This window comes from Aptenodytes patagonicus, chromosome Z (genome assembly GCF_965638725.1).
Source record: "Aptenodytes patagonicus chromosome Z, bAptPat1.pri.cur, whole genome shotgun sequence".
Taxonomy (NCBI): Eukaryota; Metazoa; Chordata; class Aves; order Sphenisciformes; family Spheniscidae; genus Aptenodytes; species Aptenodytes patagonicus.
Genome location: NC_134982.1, coordinates 10,204,686 through 10,226,767, shown reverse-complemented (window position 1 = coordinate 10,226,767; position 22,082 = coordinate 10,204,686). Strand labels below are relative to the sequence as shown.

General features: G+C 46.6%; 1 protein-coding gene across 1 annotated transcript in view; it reads right to left on the bottom strand.

The window, feature by feature from the left end:
* The window catches only part of LOC143172625 (ubiquitin-conjugating enzyme E2 R2), a 54,861-nt gene extending 40,096 nt beyond the window's left edge, over positions 1-14,765 (bottom strand). The window contains exon 1 of the mRNA XM_076362265.1: positions 14,583-14,765. Within this exon, the coding sequence (XP_076218380.1) occupies positions 14,583-14,759 (177 nt within the window). The 5' untranslated portion in view covers positions 14,760-14,765. The remainder of the gene's footprint in view (positions 1-14,582) is intronic.
* Positions 14,766-22,082: the final 7,317 nt, after the last annotated feature.

The following is a 22,082-nucleotide window of genomic DNA, read 5'->3' as shown; positions in this document are numbered from 1 at the left end:
TGTTGCTATATCCGTAGGGTAGGATTTTTCCTAGGAAAAAGGAAAAAACGTGATAGGAAATTGATCCTACCACCAGTTTTCACCACTTACTGCCCTTTGCAGCAAGAAGTAGCTTATGAGTTTTCCACTTCCATTGGAACGAAGCTTTTGACCACAACTTTTCACAAGTTACTACACAAAGAGAAGCTCAGAAACCAGCTATTAGATGAGAGGCAGAAAGCATACACTGTCTTCTGTAACTTCTTCGAGCACCTGGTGTTCTGCTTAAGATTCAGCGCCTGTAGAAATACCTGTCATAGTTGGCAGTTACAAATATGCTTGTGGCAGCAGGAAACAATTGGCTCAAACTCCGCTCGTTTTATTCAGTCAGGCTTTCTCTGGGGTTTGCTTTTCGTGCCAACGTGAAAGAGAATTAAGTGCTCCATAAGAAAAGGAAAAGATTAAAACTTACTAGTTTTACCTACAGAACCACAAAACAGCATGTGCAATCACAATTAGCAAACACACATGGTAAGATGTCTCAATTTCTCACCACGATAAGCACCACAAGGGCCTAAACCTATCCCTGACAGTTGCAGCTTCTGCAATTTATCTCTTACATGGAATACAATTCTCATACGTGTATCTGCTTGCACGCAGGGTTTATTTTGCACTGGGTTTCGCTGCAATATTGTATGACTCCATCAAACACTGGGACTGCAAAATTAAGCACTCCAGTAGTACCTGAAGTCACACCACATTCATCTGCCACTATTTTGGGAATGAATATACCCTGGGAGGTCAGTGTTTCTCCCCAGGGATCTTGCTCTGTGCAACAAGAGGGCATCCAGACACAGTCATTACAAGCGGAGAACCATCAGGGTTGCATCACTCAAGAATCCCACCACTGAAAACAGCAACCTCTTATTGTAGTCAAATCAATTCCCTGTATAAACCTCAAGCTGCTCATTGCTCCTGGTTCTTCTGTCAACCCGTTGCCATTTCTCAATCTTAACATTTGCTAGCTATTTTCCTAGAGATATTTAAGTGACTGCAGTTGCCAAGACAACCGCTTCCTCAACACCAGCACCTCAGCTCGTCTATCTTGGGCCTCCCTTCCATTCACCATGACTTCTAGGAAATCAGCTGCCAGAAACAGGCATTTTGAAGTCTGGCTTTTTCTTCCCTTTTTTTTTAAAAAAAAAAAACTTCAGTAGCCTTTGAGATCTTGTGTCTTAAGAATCTCAAGTTCCTTTCATAGGAAGAGATTTGTTTTAATTATACCCTCAGAAGCAAGGCTTCCTGTAAAGCTGGAAGAAGTCTGATAGTTTAAATCCCAGGGCACTGAGGTGATGAAGGGGAAGATGCGATCACAGGGGTATACATCCAAACCAGGTTTATGCACACCTATGCTGTTGCTTTCAATTACTCACTGGCATCTCCTTCTATTATGTTTTCTGCTACCAAGAGAAGCAGAGAGTGACTCAATATTTCTTGTAATACTTATCAAACTCAGCTAGGCCTTGAAATGCATGCCCATATAGGTGTTTTTTTAAAAAAATCACAGAACTTCCACAAAGAAATTAGTAAGTGGATAATCCCCATAGTTATATGCACGTTTTAACTAAGTGAGTCTTAAGCTGTCAGACACTCCTGCTGTGGCAGCCGTGAAACCTGGTGGCCCATTCAGCTGAGCTCTGCAAGCAGCTAAGTCCTCAGAAGTTATCATACAGTTTCTAGAGTTTCACAACAGTATAAGTAGGGAAATAAGACCCTGCACTGCATTCCCCTTCCCCCAGTCCATCTGTGTTAGACCCAAAAAAGAAGGCACCACAACTTCAATTACAACAAGAGCTTTGATCAGAGTTTACATCTTATAAAATACAGGATAAGCCAACAGAAACAGTTAAGCCAGGTTTGGCTAAGTTCTACTACCAACAAAGCTACCAGTGTCTTCGTACCATCAGCATTTGAAGCCATACAAGAGCAGCTTCACAAGTTTATGTCTTCATGGCCCTTGCTGCTGTGACTTACACACAGATTTACAGCTGCAACTGTACTAGCTTTGCATACGTTAGCACGGATACTGGTAGCAGTCTAACCATGGCAACGTGGGATTAAGCATGGGCTGCAAAACCAACTTGTAAGCTGGGTCAATTCACAACTGGTGTTAAGTATCATGCTGTCGCTACCAGACCACTACTGTGCTTGAGACAGGTCGAATGTGGCATTGCTGCAATGCAGACATACTTAAACACTACAAAATTATCTCAACAGTTTAGTACTGAGAACCTTGGTTGTTTGCCATGGTTGACACAGTGTCATTGGAGAAAGCCCCGAGTATTCCTTTCACCGTACCTATTAATACAAGGTTAACAAAACTAGAGCAGGAAAAGACTTTATATTCCGCCTGACACTCAAACTCTACATGGCAATCACATTAAGCTGTGACCAAACATTATTTTACCAAATAAGCATTACACAACGGCATTTATCAATGCATTTATAATTAAAGCAAAGAAGCCTCTGGCAGTTAGAAACAGCAGCTTTCCTTATAAAAGGAAAGGTACCTGCAGGTCAGTTGTGCTGGAGTTTTCTATTTAAAGTGCTTGCTAAGTGTAGAATTTGGCTTTCTGCCCATGTGTTTTAAGCTCAGTGTTGTGGCATAGCCTGGGTAATTGCACTTTGGGTGACAAGCACAACAGAACTCAGAGGCATGTCAGTAATATACTTTAAACCTCATCTTAACTTACTAGAACCAAATCTTGCCCTGCAAACATGCCAGCTCCACAAAGGGCTATGCCAGGCTGTTTCCCTGGCTGTGCTACAGAGCTGCGAGCCATTTCACACTTCTACACTTGACATCAAATCCCGCATGCGGGTTTCGCTATGCTGAGAGGCTTTATTTTGAACCTATTCTTCAAAGCAGAGGAGAGAAGACCTGGGGTGGCTGTAGTAGAAGGGCACAAGGAGCTGGAGCAATTAAGACAGTACAAGAAAGAAATCCCAGAGGTGGAAGGTAAAAAAGCTGGGTAGCTCTGAAATCAGTGCAGATCCCTCTGACATTTCAAACAACAAGGCAGCCAAGACATAGCTTTGCCTCCTCCAATGAGAAGTTTACCCAGATTCTCCCTGATACACTCTTTCTGAGAATTATTTGTGAAGCCTGCATAGCATACGTCTCCCCCAGCAAGCCTACATACCCAGGCCTTGACTTGATGGCTTTCTCTTCAACACCAAGAATGTCCCCCTCCTCCCCCAGGTTAAGTTACACAACCCCAGCTTTATTTTTTGCTCTTAGAGAACTGCTGCAGCTGCCTCACGGACAAAGTCTGTGCAGAGGAGTGTGACTTGTCAGTACATCAGGATCCGTGCTGGGGCGCTTCAGGAAACTGCTCAGGTTTTTATTTTTAAAAACCAGGAATAAGCAGAAGTTCTTATTCCAAAAATCTCTTTGCTTTGTGCTTAAGCAGCCTGAAAGCTATTCACTTGATTTTCTTCAGCTATTCCAAATTTAAGTACTGTACTTGTAAACATACAAGTTGAATTTGTTTTGGAAGAAAGCTTTCTCATGTGCTATTTATAAAAAGCAAAATGCTTTCTACCTACAGATTTAGTCAACCATGCTATTATAAGATATACCCATTTTACATAAAAATGTTAATTTATCCAGGATCATGAATACAAACCCATTACAGATAGAAGACTTTTAGTCCCTATCCTGTTCACTGAACTATACTGCCTCTTACTGTTGTCAAGATATTGGCCCTACCTTACATTCAAAGCTGTACAAAGCCCCCATACTTCCACATGACTCTTCCAATCCTAGCCCTGTGTCCTTCAGATGAGCACTTCTTACAGTCACCAACGGATCTAGTACAATGCATTGCATTGGCGCTCTCATCCTGTTTGTGTAGCATCCACAGACTATTCTCAACAAGCGCCACACTTCACCCACACAAAGGGCCTAACAGATGATGAATTCTGGATTGTGCATCCCTTTCACCCAGTCTAACATCAGTTCATAGCAATTCACGTTCCGAGTAAATGTGACACAGCAATATTTAACAGCTTTACCAAAAAAGCTCAACTAAACACATACTGAAGAAAGCTTGTTGGCTGCTACCTAGCAGAAGACAATGTTTGGTTGGCCACAAAAGCATCTAGTAACAGTCACAAACCTTTCTTCAAGATGCTGATTTCCCGTAACCTTCTTATTTCAAGTTGATATCATCTAGTTACTAATCTGCAAATTAAGACCCAAATTCAACACACCAACCAAGCGTTAATAGTAGGCTTTAGGCTCAGCCTAAATTTTGTCATCCTCAGTGTTTCTGCATTATTACAGTTGCACAAGTCATGTATCACATAAAAGTAGTCTAACAAACCGAAGTCCCTTCCGAGAATAGGGAATCTCCTTCCCAGTGCCATCATCATGTTCATCTACCATAAACACCTCCTTCATAGTAATTTTTTAATAGAAAGAGAGTTAGAATAGAATTTAGATGACAACAATGCAAAAACCATTATTTATACAGAGTTGGTTCCAGGAAACATACTGTATCTATGCTTTCTACAGTACAGAAGTCACTGTTCTACACTTAACAAGAGAAGGGAAGAAAAGCCCCAAAACTTACTTATACCCCCAGCACGCTGAACAAAACAGCTAGGAGATCCCAGATAAACTGGTGCATGCAAGAGTTAAAGATACAACAGAACTGATGCAGATGCCAACACCTGAAGAGTTTCTTTCTGTCCACTAACCTCCAACCAGAGCTTCACTAGATTTGCTGAAGTACAACTCACAGGCTCTGCCTAGCATCACCAGCAAGCTTACTTTTGTTTTAATAGCAGAAACTAGCCATATTAGAAGTAGGCAGGTCAAAAATACTTTGCAGTTCTCTTGGAAATAGGTGAAAGTCATCCACATGCTCTGCAAAGCTGATAGCTGCAGAGCGGAAGATGAAAGAGAACAAGGCTGAGACACCAGGAGCTCTCATCAGGTCACACATGGTGACCTTATGTCAGCCCTCAGTCATGCCCCAAAGTACAGTCAGTCCAGTACTGGAAGAAAGATGAAGGAAAAGGGAGACACCTGAGACGGGCTTGGATTCCCAGAGACCACGACAGATGAAGAGGCCTGGTAGCATCACAATAACAGGTCTTTTGTGGCCAAGAATACTAGAGCCATCCTCCATGCCTCTACCATTGCACAGAGCTGACCCCACAGCAGCATTACCTGGACAGCTGGCAAAATCTCAAGTATGGTGCATGTGCTGAAGATATCCCCATGTGACATTTCATTGCACCCCCATGAGGCTTGGGAACAAGCAATGCCATGCTTTGGGATGGTTCCTCACAACGCTTACCCCAACCTGACCTCATCCACCACTTAACAACATGCCTACAACTCCCAGCAGGCAGCTCTCTGGCTAAGGTAGGCAGCACATACTTAGAGCAGCCAGCGTAGCTGTGGTGTCCATGGACATTACCATTAAGCAGCATGGCTTTTCACGGCTTTTGTTGATTGCCCATGTTACTTAATTGTCCCTTACAGGCAAAATATGGTCCCTGGTTGAAGAGCTCAAGCATAAGCATATCACTCACACCAGAGACATGAACAAAACTGAGCAGCTAAATACTTAGTAGTTATGGGATAAGCCTGCAAATTGGATGAAAATTAACAATGATTTGTTCAAGTTGAATATTAAAGCAGCCTGCTTTGAATCAGTGAAATCAGACTATCACCTCTAACAGCACTAGAAGCCAGACTTTTTCCATAACATCCAGAAGAAAGTGGCCAAGACCAGCAGCCTTCTTACCCCATCCCTCCTTAGTAGCAGCCAATACAACTATGATCTCTTTCCAACTGAAGAACAGCCATGGACGATATGAGTTCAAGGCCATGAACTCGGCTATTATTGCCATTTAAAATAGATCTCCAGAGTGACATGCCACAAAGACCCTGCCAAGGCTGGTCTTTAGCTCCTGATGAGTCTGCCCATAAACCTCAGAGGGTCAAAACAAACTTCAGTATTAACTAATTTTCAAAAATAATCCAGCTGATTCCACAATGTAAAAGCCCAAATGTTCACAGCCTCAGTGAAGTCTACCCTACCTATCCAGCTTCCCCCAGTAGTGCCACTATTGCTGTATTTCAGGCCAAAGGCAGCCAAGCTTCTTCCACACAAACGAAAGACTGCTACCAGCAGGAAAAAAAAAAGAAAAAAATCAGTTAAATTTCACAGAAAGCATATTAGTCAAATTTTGAAGCACATAAGCTTTCCGGTTTCTGGCAGACACTGGAAATCATTCCATATGTTGGTCTCAAAACTTTCATTTTTATATGCTCCAATGGAGATCATACAGCAATATAAAATGCCTAGTTTCATTTAGAAGTTCTTTCAAAAAAAGAAGTGACAACAGGTCCTCTACAGAGAATTGTTTAAACATGACTGTGGTTGTATCAAGAAACAGCCACTTGACACTTACAGAATTATACAAGAGAAGAAACGTTACCATCGCCCACTGAATTTGAACACAAAGTTTTCAACAAGAGTTGAGCCTCAGTGCCTTTTTTGCGTAGCATTTTGAGTAACATGGGCAAAACAAAAAAAAAAAAATTAGGTTAGGCAGAGATCCCACTGAAGTGGCATATCCTTAAGAACAGACAAGGCCTTTTCCTTCCATCTTAACCAAAAAATGCCATGCACCTTCATCTGAAACATTTGGGCATGGGCATTTTGTTACATGAATGACAAATTAGGTGGGATTTAGATAATAGCTGCAAGACACTTAAAAGGTGCAGAAGAGACATTAGCCTCTCAAGTTATACTGCTTAATGCACCACTGAAAGGCATTCAGCTACTAAGTGTGGGTACGGTTACTATTCTGCAAGAGAAGTAATCGGGAGCACTGAGATGAAATTCAGTTTTCTTCAATACATTGTAAGAAGCCCATTCTTTTAATAAAGGTGAGTCTTTTAGAGACAGTTATTCTAGCCAAGATAAGCAAACACTTGCACACCAGTGTAGTTTACATCCATGAATTAGAAGCTTATACGAGCAGACTTTATGCAAGAACAAATGCGTCTTCACAGAATGTATTGTAAGTCAAAGCTACTCCATTGCATAGCTTTTGTTTTGATAAGGCCAAAGAGGGTGCTGCAAAAGAGAATGTTATTTCAGCCTTTGCCTAGGTCTGACAGCAAAAGGTTTCTAGTTGCAGAGATGTCTAAGGATTAATTTAAAAACAAGAATTTTTGCACAATGGACAAGTGTATCACACAAGAATTGACCCAAGTGGCACAACTAAACACTGGTCCTTACACTGTTCCAATACTCTCGCAAAGGTTTTTGCATCTTAACCCCTCCAAATATTTTGCCACAATGAACATTAAAACATATGTTTTAAATACTTTAACTAGGATACATAACTTGGGGAAGAGTCACATAGCCATTGCAAACATGTCCCTACTGCTATCAATTTAAGTATCACCTCCCAAGCAAAAGCCCTTTACCTGAATTTCTAAATTACTTGTGTAATTTTAAGATGACCAAACAGACCAGCGGGAACACATCATGTCATGCTTTTAGTACTAAAACCTTAAGGAGTAAGACACAGCCTGACTGCCAGGCAGCCCTCTCTTTGTTAATCATAAATACTATGATATCTCAAAGTATCACCCACTTAAGACAGCCCCTTTATGTTCCCCTTGTTCTCCAGGTGATAGCCTCAAATAAAAAAACCCACAAACTTCCAGGAAGTCTTAAGGTCACATTTCTTCAAGTCAAGCAAGATTCCCAAATATCCTCCATGCACCCCAATTCAGTAGCTTTATCATTTTTCTCCTATTTGTAGGAGAAACTTTGGGCAAATATTTATGCATTTTTAAATATTTCAGAAAGTGTGGAGATAGGCAATCAACTGATTTGGCGCATTGACTACTAGCTTCAGGGGAGGGTACACAATGCCAAAGTTATTACTATTAAACTGGCCTGGTGAGATGAGACATTCTCAGTAAGACGCTACCACAAAAGCTTAGTAAGATTAACTGCAATTCCTCTAACTCATAATGCTGGATAAAACACTAAGGTTTTAAAAATGAAGTAGCACTCTGGAAATAGCAGGCTAATTTTGTGCACATGTGTACACACACATCTCATCACGCACAGCCCAAATTATAAGAGGACCTGCTACCTTATGAGTCACATAACCTCTAGTCCATCCACGCTGCAGCTCATCTGTAACTGTTACATTTCCAACTTCAACTCAGTTACACTTAAGTTCAACATAAAATCTCCACTGTTTAGTCCATACTATTAATTACTATGAACACCTGACGATGGCCATAAACTACACAGCCAAACTGCGTGTCAAAAATCAGAGTTAAGTTTCTGCAAGCATTTTTTTTCCTGGCATTTCCTACCCTCTAGATGCAAAATGAGCATCATGCAGTAGACCTAAAGTGCTATTAAAGAGAAGATACTCAGTGTGAATATATCACTATGTAAGATAGCAGGCAATGTAAGCATGACTTCAGAAACAGTGAGGTAAAAACATGTTTGAGCTTTTGACAAGTTACAGATGTGATCCCACACTCAGACACTGGCATAACGTCACTGCAACTGGAGATCTTAAGGATTTGCATAAAAAAATTAAAGAGAACACCCTTCTAACACCACAGAGTAAAAAACTTCCACTAATTCCTGTAATATGAACCAGATCTAAAGCTATCTGCATGCTTTTAGTTACTACCTCTTGAACAGACAGGCAAGAAATTTCAAGAGATGCAGTTCTTTGCACTATTATTCAAGAAAGAAAAAATTCGTGTTGTATTTTACCTTATCCAAGGATCATTCTGTGCAAACTCATGGAAATAGAGCCAAACAATGGAAAAATTATGCAAACCGACAGTGCTCAATCTTTCCAAATGGAAGCCTTTCCATTTTTATTCTAACGACAGTGGTGGGCTGCACTACAGCTCTCCTCTTGCCACACAACAGGACCCAATTGCACACGATCTTGTATTTTCAGGCAGTATCAGAACTGGAAATCACTATCTGTGCTTCTTAGCATACACAATAACCCTACCTGGATCAGAGGAGCCCTAGGGAAATGACTGGGGGCTGGCTACCATCATTAGCTTGCCCATGTCCTCCTGAGGATAGTCTGCTGTCCAAAACAGGCTACAGGCTGGGTGAGTTGTCTGGGGGTTCTGTGAAGCCCACAGAGGTAGCCATCCAAAAAACGATATGCATCAGCAGAGTGAGGGTCAACCAGGTATTCCCCAGGCCTGAGAGTTAGAGATCGTAACTGTGCTCATGATCAGTGAACCAACATCAGAAGTTTCTTGCCTCCCTTCCTGCAAACAGCTTAGTGTCTCTTTTGCTTTGGAAATAGCCTGCTCTGAACAGGAGCTCTTCAGACCCGGAGCAAGCAACTCAAGCTCTATTCACCTGCAGTTCCACATCCCTTTTGCTGCATCAAACCTCTGCTTATTAGCATCGATACCTAAAGGCAACAAAAACAGAAGATTAAGTACACTGAGAGGGAAGCTCTGTAGCACCTTGTAACACAGAGGCCTACAGAAAGCAGCTTTTGTGCTGACAGTACCACACATTTTTTCCTTGGCACCAAGGAATATTTTTTGTGGAGTTTGAATTATATAACTGGTAGAACAGTTAAGTGCTTAAGAAACCTCTACTTACTTAATTTTAAGCTTTCTGGGAAGTCGTAGGTATTGGAAGCCTACAATACCAAACTTTTAAACATGGTGCTCGTTCCTGCCATCAGTTATCCATAAGTAAGTTCCATATCGATCTCCTGCTCTGAAAAAAAAATTATTCCCACATATTGCAAATCGCTCTGAAATCAAAACAAATCACTTGGAAGAAGCTGAGATCCAACAATACAGAACTCTAAACAGCACACGGTTAATGAGTTACAAAAAGCAAGGAAAACAATGCCTTGACAAGTATTTAGCCCCTGAATTACTTGAGAAAACTAATCATAATGCTTGGGTTTTTTCCCCCCTCCAACTTCTGTGTCAAGACTTGCTCCTTCAAGAGGCAAAAATACCTTATGAAATAAATTGCCTTAAGAACTATCAAATAGCAACTCTAACAATGCAGTTAATTTTTCTTGTTTCATGTTAGGTGTATTAATTTTCATCTACCCAGCCTAAATCAGCTCTGAAGGAGCTTTTAATATTGACTCTTGCTCTACATTAAACATGCTTCTTGACACAGCATACTTGGTCAAACCATGCTTCTGGGCAGCACTGTGTGTTTAATAATGAAGTTTCTATTTGTATAATTTCTCACTTGCACCTTCCCTGAAAGGAAGCACAAGCACAAGCTGTGTCTCCCAGCACAAGAATACCATTCAACTATAAAAATTAGAAGAATTCCTTTTTAAAAACAATCAAAAGCTGTGACACTAAGGTGCACTGCACCAAGCACACAGAGCTTTGAGTAAGCCATCAGGAAACACCTTCTAATAGTACTGCAAGTATCCCAAAAACATCGCTTGACCAAAGCATTGGGCAGAGGTTTATCAGCCTCCAGGCTCTGAGGGCCAAGCATCAAAGAAAGACACTGGATTTCAAGGCAGACAGAGAGACCGATCAATGGTCAACTCAGACGGTGAAGGTTTCACCATGCACAACCCTCAGCCATTGAAATCTATCCCAACTAGCACCTATCATCACCAGATTACAGCTTAATAACCTTTGTTGTGGTGGTCCCCATTTAAGTATCGGCTACCAAAATTAAAGGTGAAGAATTTCTCCTGCCATGTAGCAAAAAACCCTCTCGGCTGAACAGAAGATGCCTATGGCATAAAGGCGGCATCGATGAACTGCTCACAAACAGTTCTGCAGATTACAGCACAATCTGGTTCTCTACTGCTCAGGCACTGCCTGCAAAACCAGAAAAAACACATTCCCATCATTTCCAGAGCAATTCAGAACTACCATATAGCCCAGTGGAGTCTGATCTAAAGACCTGTCTTATCACACCATGTCCTTTCCCAGCTGACCTAAGAAAGAAGCACTGGCACTATCTATGACCTAGTCATGAAGCGTTTCATTCTGAGAAAAATCTTCCCTTTGTCACTCAAAAAATCTCAATAACTGAATCAGCTGTGAGCTGGTCAACATCTTAGACACACAAGGACTACCCACCTTTCACCCTTAAACAAACCCTGAATGAGCCAGGGACCAAAAGTCAAGTTCACCTGTTGCAATCAAATACCTGTAGCCCAACACAAGTGATTCTGCCAGAAACTTTAGTCAAACCAGACACTTCTTGCTGTCTGTCTGAGGGACAGACATTTGCTCTTATCACTGGACCTCTTTGGAGGGCTTAACATCACTGACCCTGAGCTACTTTTGTCTGGCCAGCAAGGAATGAGAGGTAACCAGCACATGGAATAGCTCAGCTCCTTCCTTGAGGGTGGTAATCTGGAACTTAAGCAAAGGGTTGCCTAAAACATCATTCCCGGTCATACTGCATAGCTATGTAAAGTCACTAGATAAGGCAAAGGTTGATATAACCTCCACTGCAGATGTGCACCTTCAGCTGACCATATAGCGGGGCTTGTGGTTCAGGACTGCTCCTGTCCCTCACTGGCACAAGCTGTTCTTCACGAAGTGGTTGCTTCTGAAGGCTGCTGCCCTTTCCATCTATCCAGGAGGTCCTAACCTACGAAGTACTGCAGCAGATCTGAGCACGCGATATTATTTGATAAAATATGCTTAGATGCTGTGCTTGAATTTTTAAGAAGTCCCTGACTTTATTATAGCCAGCACTAAGGTATTGATAACCTACCATTTAAACAAACATTCAGGGGGACATGTTTTCTGCTTCAATTTATCAAACGCTGGAGTTACAGGATTAGCAACTGAAACCAGAACCTGTAGAACTGTTGAACCAACTTTTAACAGCAGTAGCTCCTGTCAAGGAGGTGCAAAGAGAGCACTTTCCTCATTTCAGTTTATTCAGCTAGTTCAACAGCCCAGAGTGAAAGGTTGTATTTCTCCAAGAATAAACAAGGTGCCAAAAGCTGATGTTACCAGCTCCAAGAGCTCCAAGAGCACAAATCAAGCCTGTGTATTCCCAATCAACCATCACTAACACTTTCTTTATTAAGGTCACATTAAACACATGTTTTCCTCAAAATATTTATACTTGAGCTTAACTAGAAGCCTTTGTACTTTCCCTCCAGTTCCTACCCTCAAACCACACCTCAAGTGGAAGAAAATTCCCAAACTCTCATTGCCACAAAGTTTAAAAAAAGTTACATCCTGTAACTGCATATTTCTAATCCTGCTTACCTAATCTTAGGAAACTAAAAAGACAAAACAAGATGAAGCTAGATATTTCATCAAGCCAAGAAACCTGAAAAATAAATCAGACCCTGATCTGAACTAGTGATCACCTTGCATATACTATGAATGTACCACAGAAGTCATCCCACCAAATAAAGTTTAGGTACTAATCTTATCTCTAAACGATTCAGGAAGCCAAGTCTTACACATCTAAAGGTTTGCCTGAAGGCCCAATACAAAGAAAGACAAGAACATCACTTCTCAGGACAACAGGATTCCTTTTCCCTAGGGACAGAATGAGGATCTAAGACCACTTTTTCCAGTGGCTGAGAATTTAGGATGCATAACCAAAAATCAAACGCTACCAAAACAAAAACCACCATGCACAGCTCCTCACAGAGGAATAATGAGACAAAAATGACATATGGCAGACTTCAGCAATGCTGCTTGAAGGAAATCCCCACCCCCCTGTGGAGGGATGAAGGCATCATGAAATCCTGGTCTCCCACTCTCAAAATAAGTATCACAGGATCGGTCAGAAGAATTTAGAAGAAAGGCACAACAGTTCAAAGACATCAAATACCAAAAAAGATATCACATTCCTAATACCGAGGCAAGGCAGCTGGCAACCTTGCCTAAATCTATACTTGTTAACACACATTCCTGGACTATTTCACAGGCTGCTTCAGCTTCTTTCCAGGAACAATTACAAACATACGGTCCAGAGAGCTCCCCAACCAAAGAAAAATATTTTGACCCATTGTGATTTTTTTGAAAAAAATGGATGAGTAATGTAAGTGCAGGAAGAGGTCGCCAAACCATTTGGATGTAAAAATGACCCAGTTACCAACCAAAGACTAGAGTGACTTCCTGAATAAGTAATAATGGAGGTGAGTCTAAGAATATACCTATCACACCTACATGAGTAAGCCAGCCAACTCATTACAAAAGGCAAGCCTTGTGCCAAAGCCTTCCCTTCCTTCAAAACAATGAGGCCAAACTGAACGTGACTCAAATCTGTTATTCCCCAAGCTACAGGTTATTTTGGTTTTGTGGAACAAAGCTCTTAAACCTTGACCCAGAGAGGCCAAGAGGCACCGAAGATGCACGTTAGCCAAGCAAAGACATCATCCAAAAATTTTTTCAGTTTGACAGAAGCCAAAGGGCATGAAATGGGAGACGCGGGAGCCACTACTAAAATGGTGACTCCTGGGAGAAGCGAGCTGAAGGGGATAATATTTTGCCAGAGACCAAGCGGACATCAAGTGCAAAGGGTTATGCCCAATGCAACATATCTTCTGCAGGCACCAAGGTTTTTTAATTGCTCCTTTTAAGAAAAACATGCAATTCCTCCTCCAGCTGTTTTGAGAATTTAAGCCTGCTCTCTTCAGTTCCTTTCTGGGACGGCAGTGCCAGATTTCTTGCTTACTATATTTGCAAGAGGGGAAATAACGACCGCAAAAGTTCTTTTGGATCAACAGAAAGGTTGAGAGAGGAATTGAAAGCATTTATCTACCTCCACCAATTAAGTGTTGCCGTAGCCCTTTGAAGGCTGCCCTCTAAAAGTTTGGAGAGGAAGAAAAGGGAAACGGGGGGGGGGGGGGGGGGAATAATCGTGAAAAACAGTCCTGAAGCCCATGAAGTTCTGAGGGAAACACAGCCCTTCTCCTGAATTAGTCATCCTACACAGGATGCTCCCGCGCGACGAGTGAAGCTGCCGAGGGATGGTTGGGAAGCCCCTTACTTTGAAATAAATATACACAGTCCAGAGCCACTTGGGGTGGAAGGGAAGAATTTGCACCCTGCCACGAAGAACCTGCCTTTCTTTGGGGTTAAAACAGAACAATAACATGACAGAGGCGGTTGTGGCACGGCCCCCTCTCCCCAGAGCGCATCCCGACGGAGAGGGGAGGAGAGGTCCCGCGGGCCCCAGCCAGACTGCCCCGCAGACCGTCCCCGTCCCCCCGCCGCCGGGCGGCGGGAGGGGAAGGGCAGCTGGCGCGGCACCACCTCCGGGCGCCGGGCCTCCCTGCCCTCCCCCCTCCGGCAGGCCCCGACCCCCTCCCGCGGGGGGCGGGGGGGGGGGGGGGGTGGAGGGGCTGACAGCGGCCGCGGGCCCGCCGCCCCACCGGGGCCCCCCCGAGCCCGACAAAGGGGCTCGGCAGGCGGAGCGGGGGGGGTGGGGGCGTGCGCAGGCCCCAGCGGCGGCTCCCCGGGACCACCGCGGCGGCGGGAGGCCCGGTCCGTCGGCGGGGCGGGGGGAAGGCCGTACCTTGAAGTACCCGCCCTCGTAGAGGGTGTTGGGGGGCCCGAAGATCGCCACCTCCCAGTTGTAGAGGTCGGACTCGTCGACCAGGGTGATGCGGAAGCCCTCCACCGGCTCCTCCTGCAGCGACTTCAGCTCCAGCATCAGCGCCTTCTGCGAGCTGCTCATCTGCTGCTGGGCCATGGCGCGGCGCGGCCCCCGCCGCCCCGCCGCCGCCCCGCGCTCCCGCCGCCGCCGCCGCTGCTGCTGCCGCTGCCCCCCGCCGCCGCCGCCGCCGCGCTGCCCCGCGGGCCCCCGCCCCTCCCCGCGCTGACGGCCGCCGCCGCCGCCACCGCCACTTCCTTTTGTGACGGCGCCCGCTCGCCGCTGACCTCAGCGCGCCGCGCCGCGCCGCGCCACGCCCCGCCGCACGGCAAGCCGCGCCCCGCCGCACGCCACGCCCCCTGCCGGCGCGCTTAAAGGGGCAGCGCTGCCCGCCGTAGCGCTCCTCGGGGGCGTGGGCGAGCCCGCGAGAGCCCGCCTCGCGGCCGCGTCGGCCCCCAAGGGCTGGGCCCGCGTCTCCCCTCCGGCGAGGCCCGGCCCGGCCCGGCCCCACGGCGCCTGGCGGGGGGGCCGCGGGGCGGAGGAGAAGGCACGTGCTGGGCTGCGAGTGGGAGTGGGACGGCGGGGGCGGTGCAGCGCGGCGGTCACGGGTGGGCACGGCGGGGCACGGCCGGCCCACGCTGCTGCGCTGGTAGACACCCGCGGTCAAAAAAGAGCCGTTTTTGTACAAAGGATGGTTTTTGAGGAGCGACCATGCCTGACCCAGGGTCCCCTAAAAATCCTGCGGCAGCCCCCAAGCAGCAGTAGGAGAGGAACAGGCAGTTACTCCCCACGCACACGGGTGTTACTTTCGCGTGGCTCCACGGATGTGCGAGGTGCTACAGGCAGCAAATGCAGTTTCGGTCCGTCCTCCAATTCCCTGACCTGCTTAAGGGAGAAAAACGTCCGCAGAGGCGGCAAAGTACATCCTCCCCTGAACGTGAGCAAGCGCCTACTGCTTAGCAAGACAAATAACGTAAATATTATTTGTTATAAAAGTAAAGAAAAATAACAAAGCGGTTATCCAGGAGGAGGATAAACAGCATAGCACAACCCCAGATGGTGCAACTTCTGGGAAACGTTAGTGCACGCGCCTGCCCGTCGGTCAGCACAGGGGACCACCCCGCCGCTTGAGCGATACCCAGCACGGATGGGCTCGCAAGGTGGACATCTTACCTCAGCCAGGAGAGGAGGAATAATAAGGACATAACAGCCCTGACAGAGAAAAGCTGATGCGTATTCCTTGAATTAAAGAATTAATGTGGTTCTAACAGGAATAATTTAAATAACTAAGAGGCTGTGATGAGTTCTAAGTTAATTGTAGTATCTCCCCCAAAATGTCAGAGTTATTTGAAGGAAATCTCTGCTGTCTGTGGACTTGCGGTCAAATAAAAATTGGGGATGAATGAAAGTGAAAATAGTGTAATGCCTTAACGTAAATCTGTGGCGTTGGATTACATGGAGTCCAGGGATGAAATGGTGAAAGACCCTGAGATGCTGCTGTATAGAGAGGGATTGAGAAGTGTTTACTTTAGAGATTAATTAAATGAACAAAGCGATCAAAGACAGCAAGAACAAGGAGAGAGTCAACAGGGACTGTCCAGAAAGTAGGAACCAATTAACAGGGAATACTTATTTCATTAGACTGTAGGACTCACTGCTGCAGGATTAACACCCATCAATCCATCCTCCATCCAACAACTCGGCTACGTTCAGAGAGGCAGGACATTTATTTAGACAGTAACAAGAGTACCACGGTTACCACATAGAAAGGAATGGGATTCATTGGACACCTCGTGTTTTGAGATTCCTTAACCCATTTCTGCTTGGCATTTCTTTCATCCTTCTGCACGTGGCAGGGCTGAGTCCACCTCGCAGAGGCTCCTGCTCCTTGGACAAACAGGTTGGATGATGTGTCCCGTCATCCTTACATTCTTACGTAGCTTTGACCCTCTCCCTTGTCTCCATCACCACACACTGCTTTCCCATCCCGAGGACAGCCCCGTGGGCATGGGTGACCATTAGACCAATCTCCTGCCTTTTCCAGAGCCATGGACATTCCCAAAGGCACAGGGGCTCCCTGCATTGGTAGGGGATCATGCGGCTGGGGCTGCAGGTGGACCTTGAAGTCTCTACCTGGCACTTGGCAGCCACCGCTCCTTCTCCAGACCCTCACCCAAGGAGGAGAGCAGGAGGCAGATGGTTTTTCCCAAGCACCAGCTGTTACTAGGACAAATTTGCTGTCAGCCTGGCAGCAAGCACAGCATCCTCCTGCTCGTCCCTGTGACTGCTCTGTTTGCCCTCCTCCTGCCTCTTGGGCTCTCCCCAAGGAGGCCCCCATCACCTCCTCCAAAGATGCTCCAGAACCAGCACTGGTACCCGGTCCAGGGCTTGTGACTGCCTCCAGGCTGTAGTCAGTTGGACTCGATGATCTTAAAGGTCTTTTCCAACCTAAATGATTCTATGATTCTAAATACTCCAGCTTGACGTGTCAGGGGCACAGGCCCTTGCAAAATCCCACCTCACCCTGGAAACTGTCCCTGCGGAGACTGGCATGGGTTTTCTCATGAGCTGGGATGAGCTCTCATCCACTGCCATGGGGGTAATCTGGAGGAACATCCCTCGTCCATTCCCGGCTTGCCCGCCTATGCTGCAAAAAAGTGTGTGTTCCTGTACATGCAGGCACAGGTCAGCTGCCATTGCTCACTCCTTACCACCCTGGAGTGAGCTCAAATTTACAGAAAGCTGCTTAATTCTGCACTCGCATCCTCAGCCTGGAGGCTGGAGGGCTGGATCACAAATGCTTGCGTGGCCAAAATGCTGTTTGTTGGAGGAGCTCCTCGGTGGCTGGGCTGTACCATGCTGAGTGTGTTTTCTGGAGGGAGCTCAGACCCGTCTTCTTCTTATTTATGTCTTGGTTTGACGGACATAATGTTTCATCAATACGGGATCAAGTTGACTGGCAGGACATGTGGGCAGGAGCCAAGCTCTGACTTTGGTGCCAGGCTTCCTGGGTGGCAGGTACTTCCATCACCATTGGCTTTGGCCACCCTTCTCAGTACCTCAACATCTGGGCCACATCTGGGAAGGTTCCAGACACGATGCTCTCAGCAGTGCTTCCTCTGGGAGAGAGAAAGCACTTCACCTCTGCCCACCACGTCCCACCCGGCCCCACGACGGGGGTCAGAAATGAATCTTTGGCTTCATCCCAGTCCTGCCCAGTCCCAAGAGCCCAGTCCCAGCTGCCCATGCTTCATTACTGCTTCCTGCTCTGCAAACCCTATCAGCCCCATTCACACCTCCATCCCCACCTCCCAAACGCCCAGGTTTAATGTTATGGCCACCATCATTCCCAAAAGCCCCAGCCCCAGCACCCACTTCCAGCTGCCCCTCCACTTCCCCCATTTTCATTGCTAATGAGTCTAATAAGGCATCCAACCTGGAGGGCTGCACTGTGACCTTCCTCGTCAATGCCAGCCGGCAAGGACCTGCTCTGCTCTGCTCTGCTCTGTTAATCCCAGCTCACCGGTGAAACATGGCTTTGCTCAGGCTCGGAGGAAAACGTTGGGTTGATTCAACAGGAGGGAGCCGAGCCCTTTTGGGATTGCGCTGCTTCTATTTCTATGGTAATCGAAACACCTTTCCTTGCAGCCAGCCTCCAGCGCAGGCTTTGTCTGAACCAGCCTAACGCTGGGAGAGATGGGAGAAGCAAAGTTTGGAGCTATTCAGGACTTATCTCCACCTGCTGCCTGTCTCGAATGTTAACGAAAGAGGTAATCATGCAAGGCAGAAAGTAAAGAAAGCCTTGGTGTATTCAATAGGGCAAGCTGAAATTTTTCCATCAGGCCCGCTTTTAGAGAGAAGATTGATCTTTTTCCCCCCAACTTTTTTTTCCCCTCTCCTACAAAAACATCCACTGCTCACAGAAAATAGAAACCATTGAAGCAACAGAGCACTTTGTAGCCTGGGTAGCCCCCTCCGGGGCTCCTGCCTGCATTTCTGCCTGTGCTCCCGGGGAGGCTCAGCTGCTCTGCCTGGTGTCCCCTTCCCCTAGCCCAGGCTGCCCTGCGGCTGACGTAACTTTTTGATTTATCATATGGCATTTCTCCCCCCTAATCAGCTCCGATGTACCGCAATGAAAGGATGAAGCCTTCTCCTCCTCCTCCTTTAGCTGCTCTCCTGTGGATGGTCACTGCCTGCCTGCAAGCAGGGCTCTCCGTGGGGTGTGCTCTGCCACAAACCGTGTTGTTCCCTCTTCATGTCCATTTTTTTTTTCACCTGAGGGAATCGGTTTGTTCTTTGGACTCAGAGAACAAGAAATAGGGTCTGGTGTAGGAACACGTGGCTCCAGGAAGGGGAGGTCTCACCAGGAGAGGAGAAGGCTACACGTGCCATTAATCCAGCCCCCAGCAGCAGAACTTGTCGCTGTAAACTGGACCTCAAGATGCCATCGGCACCTTATGTAAATCTGAGATGAAAACTTCTCTTCAAGTCCTTTCTGCTTTGTTCTCATCATCTATTTTTAATATCTCTCTTCCTCTTCTCTTTCCTCCTTCCTGCAAGCCACGTTCATGAAGGATGACAAACTGAGAGTTAACTCCTCTGCTTAGCAACAGCAGAAGCTTTGAAAATACAAATGCTGTCTCAGTGTCACATTAGAGGGTTACTGCCCCATGAGCTTGCAGAGAGAGGGGACAAGAGGTGGAAAGATGGGGCAGGTCCCACCCACCCTACTCTGTTCTTGGGGCAGGATCATCTCACATGATATTCTTTGGTGCTTTATCCAACTTCTTTCCTGAGTGTTTCAAAGGATGAGACATCTGCTTTTTCCTCTAGGAAACCGGACTTGCCCAGGCTAAAAGACACCACCATCTCCTCTCCTCTTGCCTCCTCCCTGCTCCTCTGCTCTGGTGAGGCGTTGGCAGGGATCCTGAGGACTCTGGGCTGGACTTTAACAGTCTGTCACCCCTGGCACATCAGATGGATGCTCCTGTGGTGGAGAAGATCAGGCAGGGGGTACGAGCTCTGCTCAGCTCCCCTACAAACAGCTTACAGCCCCGCCTCCCCAAGCCCCTTGTAACTCAAACCACTGACAGCTATTCCTTGGGCTGTACTGAAGCAGAGCAGGACATCTGGAGGTCCACCTCGTCATCCTCCTGCCCCAAGGCAGTATCAGCTTGTCCTAAGCAGCCCAAGACATATTTGCCCAACGAGTTCTTTAATATTTGTCCTTCAAACGGCCCAAAGTGGAGATTCGCTTGCTCCTAGGTCAACGTGTCTCTGGGCTCAGCTCACCTCCCTGTCAGAGAGCTGTTAGGTGCCCCACCCCGCCCAAATCTCATCCTGTTTCTTCTTGTTCAGACCACTATGTGGATATGGAAGACAGAGAGAGGGGCCAGGATTATTTCCTCCATCTTCTTCCTGGAGTGCTGTTGCCCAGGCTGGATGCAAATCTCCAGCCAAGGTCATACCGGTGTCAGCAGCGCATCGTTCCCACCGCAGCAGCACACACTGCCTGTGGGCCGAGGGGAAACACCACTTGGGGCTTTGCAGGCTGGTTCCTAAGCCCCGGAGGAACCAGCGACAGAGAAATCTGGGGTTACTTCTTTTATTTACACTAGATACCTCGGTTCCAGACCGGGGGGCAGATAAGCACCACGGTGATTGATCTCAGCCCAGGTACTAATGCCCTGTTTCCAAGGAAAGATTTCCCCCAGAAAACTACTCGAGCATTTAATGAGGGAAATCAAAGTGCAGTTCTCTGCTCTGCTGCCCAAGTGAGCAATGCAGCAATACTGCACAGGCTGCTCCTCACCTCCTGAAAAAGAGAATGGGCATACAAAAGTCCTTGCCTTCACAGTGGCACCTATATAGGTTCCTATATTTGGGGAGCAGAGCATCCAAATACTCAAGGGAAGTGACTGTGAATCTTTGAGGATAAAAGTCTGTTCGAAATTCACCTTTTGACTCTCTTTCACCTAAAAATGGGGCAAGCCGATCCTCAGGCAGAACTCATCACAGGGATGAAAAGCTACTTTTGAGCACCAGTCAGCAGCATCTGGGTTAATGGGAGCCTTCTGCATCAAAGTAGCCACTAGCAGAGAAATGCAAAGTTTGGAAGATTCAGAACAAAGCAGAAGAAAAATGAAGAAAAAAAGAAATCTTTAGTGGGGTTTTTTAACCTTATTTTGATTTGCCCTTTTTCCTGCTTGTTTAATTTTGAATGGAATAAAGTTGTCTTTTTTTTTTTTCCCCTTTCTACTCTCGTTTGCTCTTTTAAAATGGATGAAGTCCATCACAGGGGTTTGATAAAAGAGTGCCATCAAAATGCCTGCTGCTGCTCTCATTCAGCTGATGAATAAATTATAAGCGCATTACAATGCTATTTCAGCTGTGATTCCAGGGCCTGGGGAGGGTGATGGCTGTGACCTTATGCCTGTCAGACAGGGGTTTGCATTTCCAAAGAGTTTGTGTAACCGACTGTTCAGGCCATTTTACACCTCCCATTCTGGGCTCAGTCCGCAGAAATATCTGAGCCTGTTCAACCTGCCAGCTATGGGGACAGTCCTCCAGCTGCACACAGCAGCAGTGGTACACGCTGTGGTCCTCAGAGGCTCCTGATCTGATTTCTGTTGAAGCATGAAGTGACCGTTGTCACCCTCCAAAGCAGTGATCTGAGGGACATAACACTTTATTGAAGGGATGTCACTGAGATATCCGTATGGTTCGGTCCCAGCAATAGTTTCTGTGTTGGGGACTGGCATTTTAGGTTATTCTTGCTGCACAAGACACCCCTGTCTCAAGCATTACAGTGTGGCTGAGATGGCGCGGCCATCAGCATCACTGGCACAAGCTGGCGTAGGACCCTGGGTGCACTCTGGGAGAGGCACCAGCCTAAGCTGACATCCCCAGTGCTCCACCTTCACCTCTGCTGCAGTGTCAGCTCTGCAGGACTGTCCTTCCCTTGAAAGTGGGTGACCATCAAGCAGGGACTCCCAGCTGTCCCCATTCCTGGGGTTGAGCCATCTGGGTTAGGCAGGCACTAGCAGCAGGGTGAAGGAGCTGGAGCCCACAGAGCAGCTGCCTGGTGGACTCCTGAGCGGCTCCATCAGACCCTGGTTTTACATTCAGAGCAGCCAGCTCCTTGTATTTGTGCAGAAGCCACGGTGAGAAGGGACAGCATTTTGCAGAAGGTGAGCGAGGGGGAGGAGGAAGCTCTTCTGGGTCTCACATCGCTCCTGGTTCAAGGACTGGGCGCACATCACCACCATGATCCATGCTGGGCTGAGACCTTTCACTTCCAGCACATTATCAGCCACTATCAGCTGAGCTTACGAGCGCTCTCACTTGCTGCTGTACCTCCGGTAGTCTCTGGGGGCTGGTCTCCAGCAGCGATGCAGTCATCTTCTGCCAGTAGCTCCATTA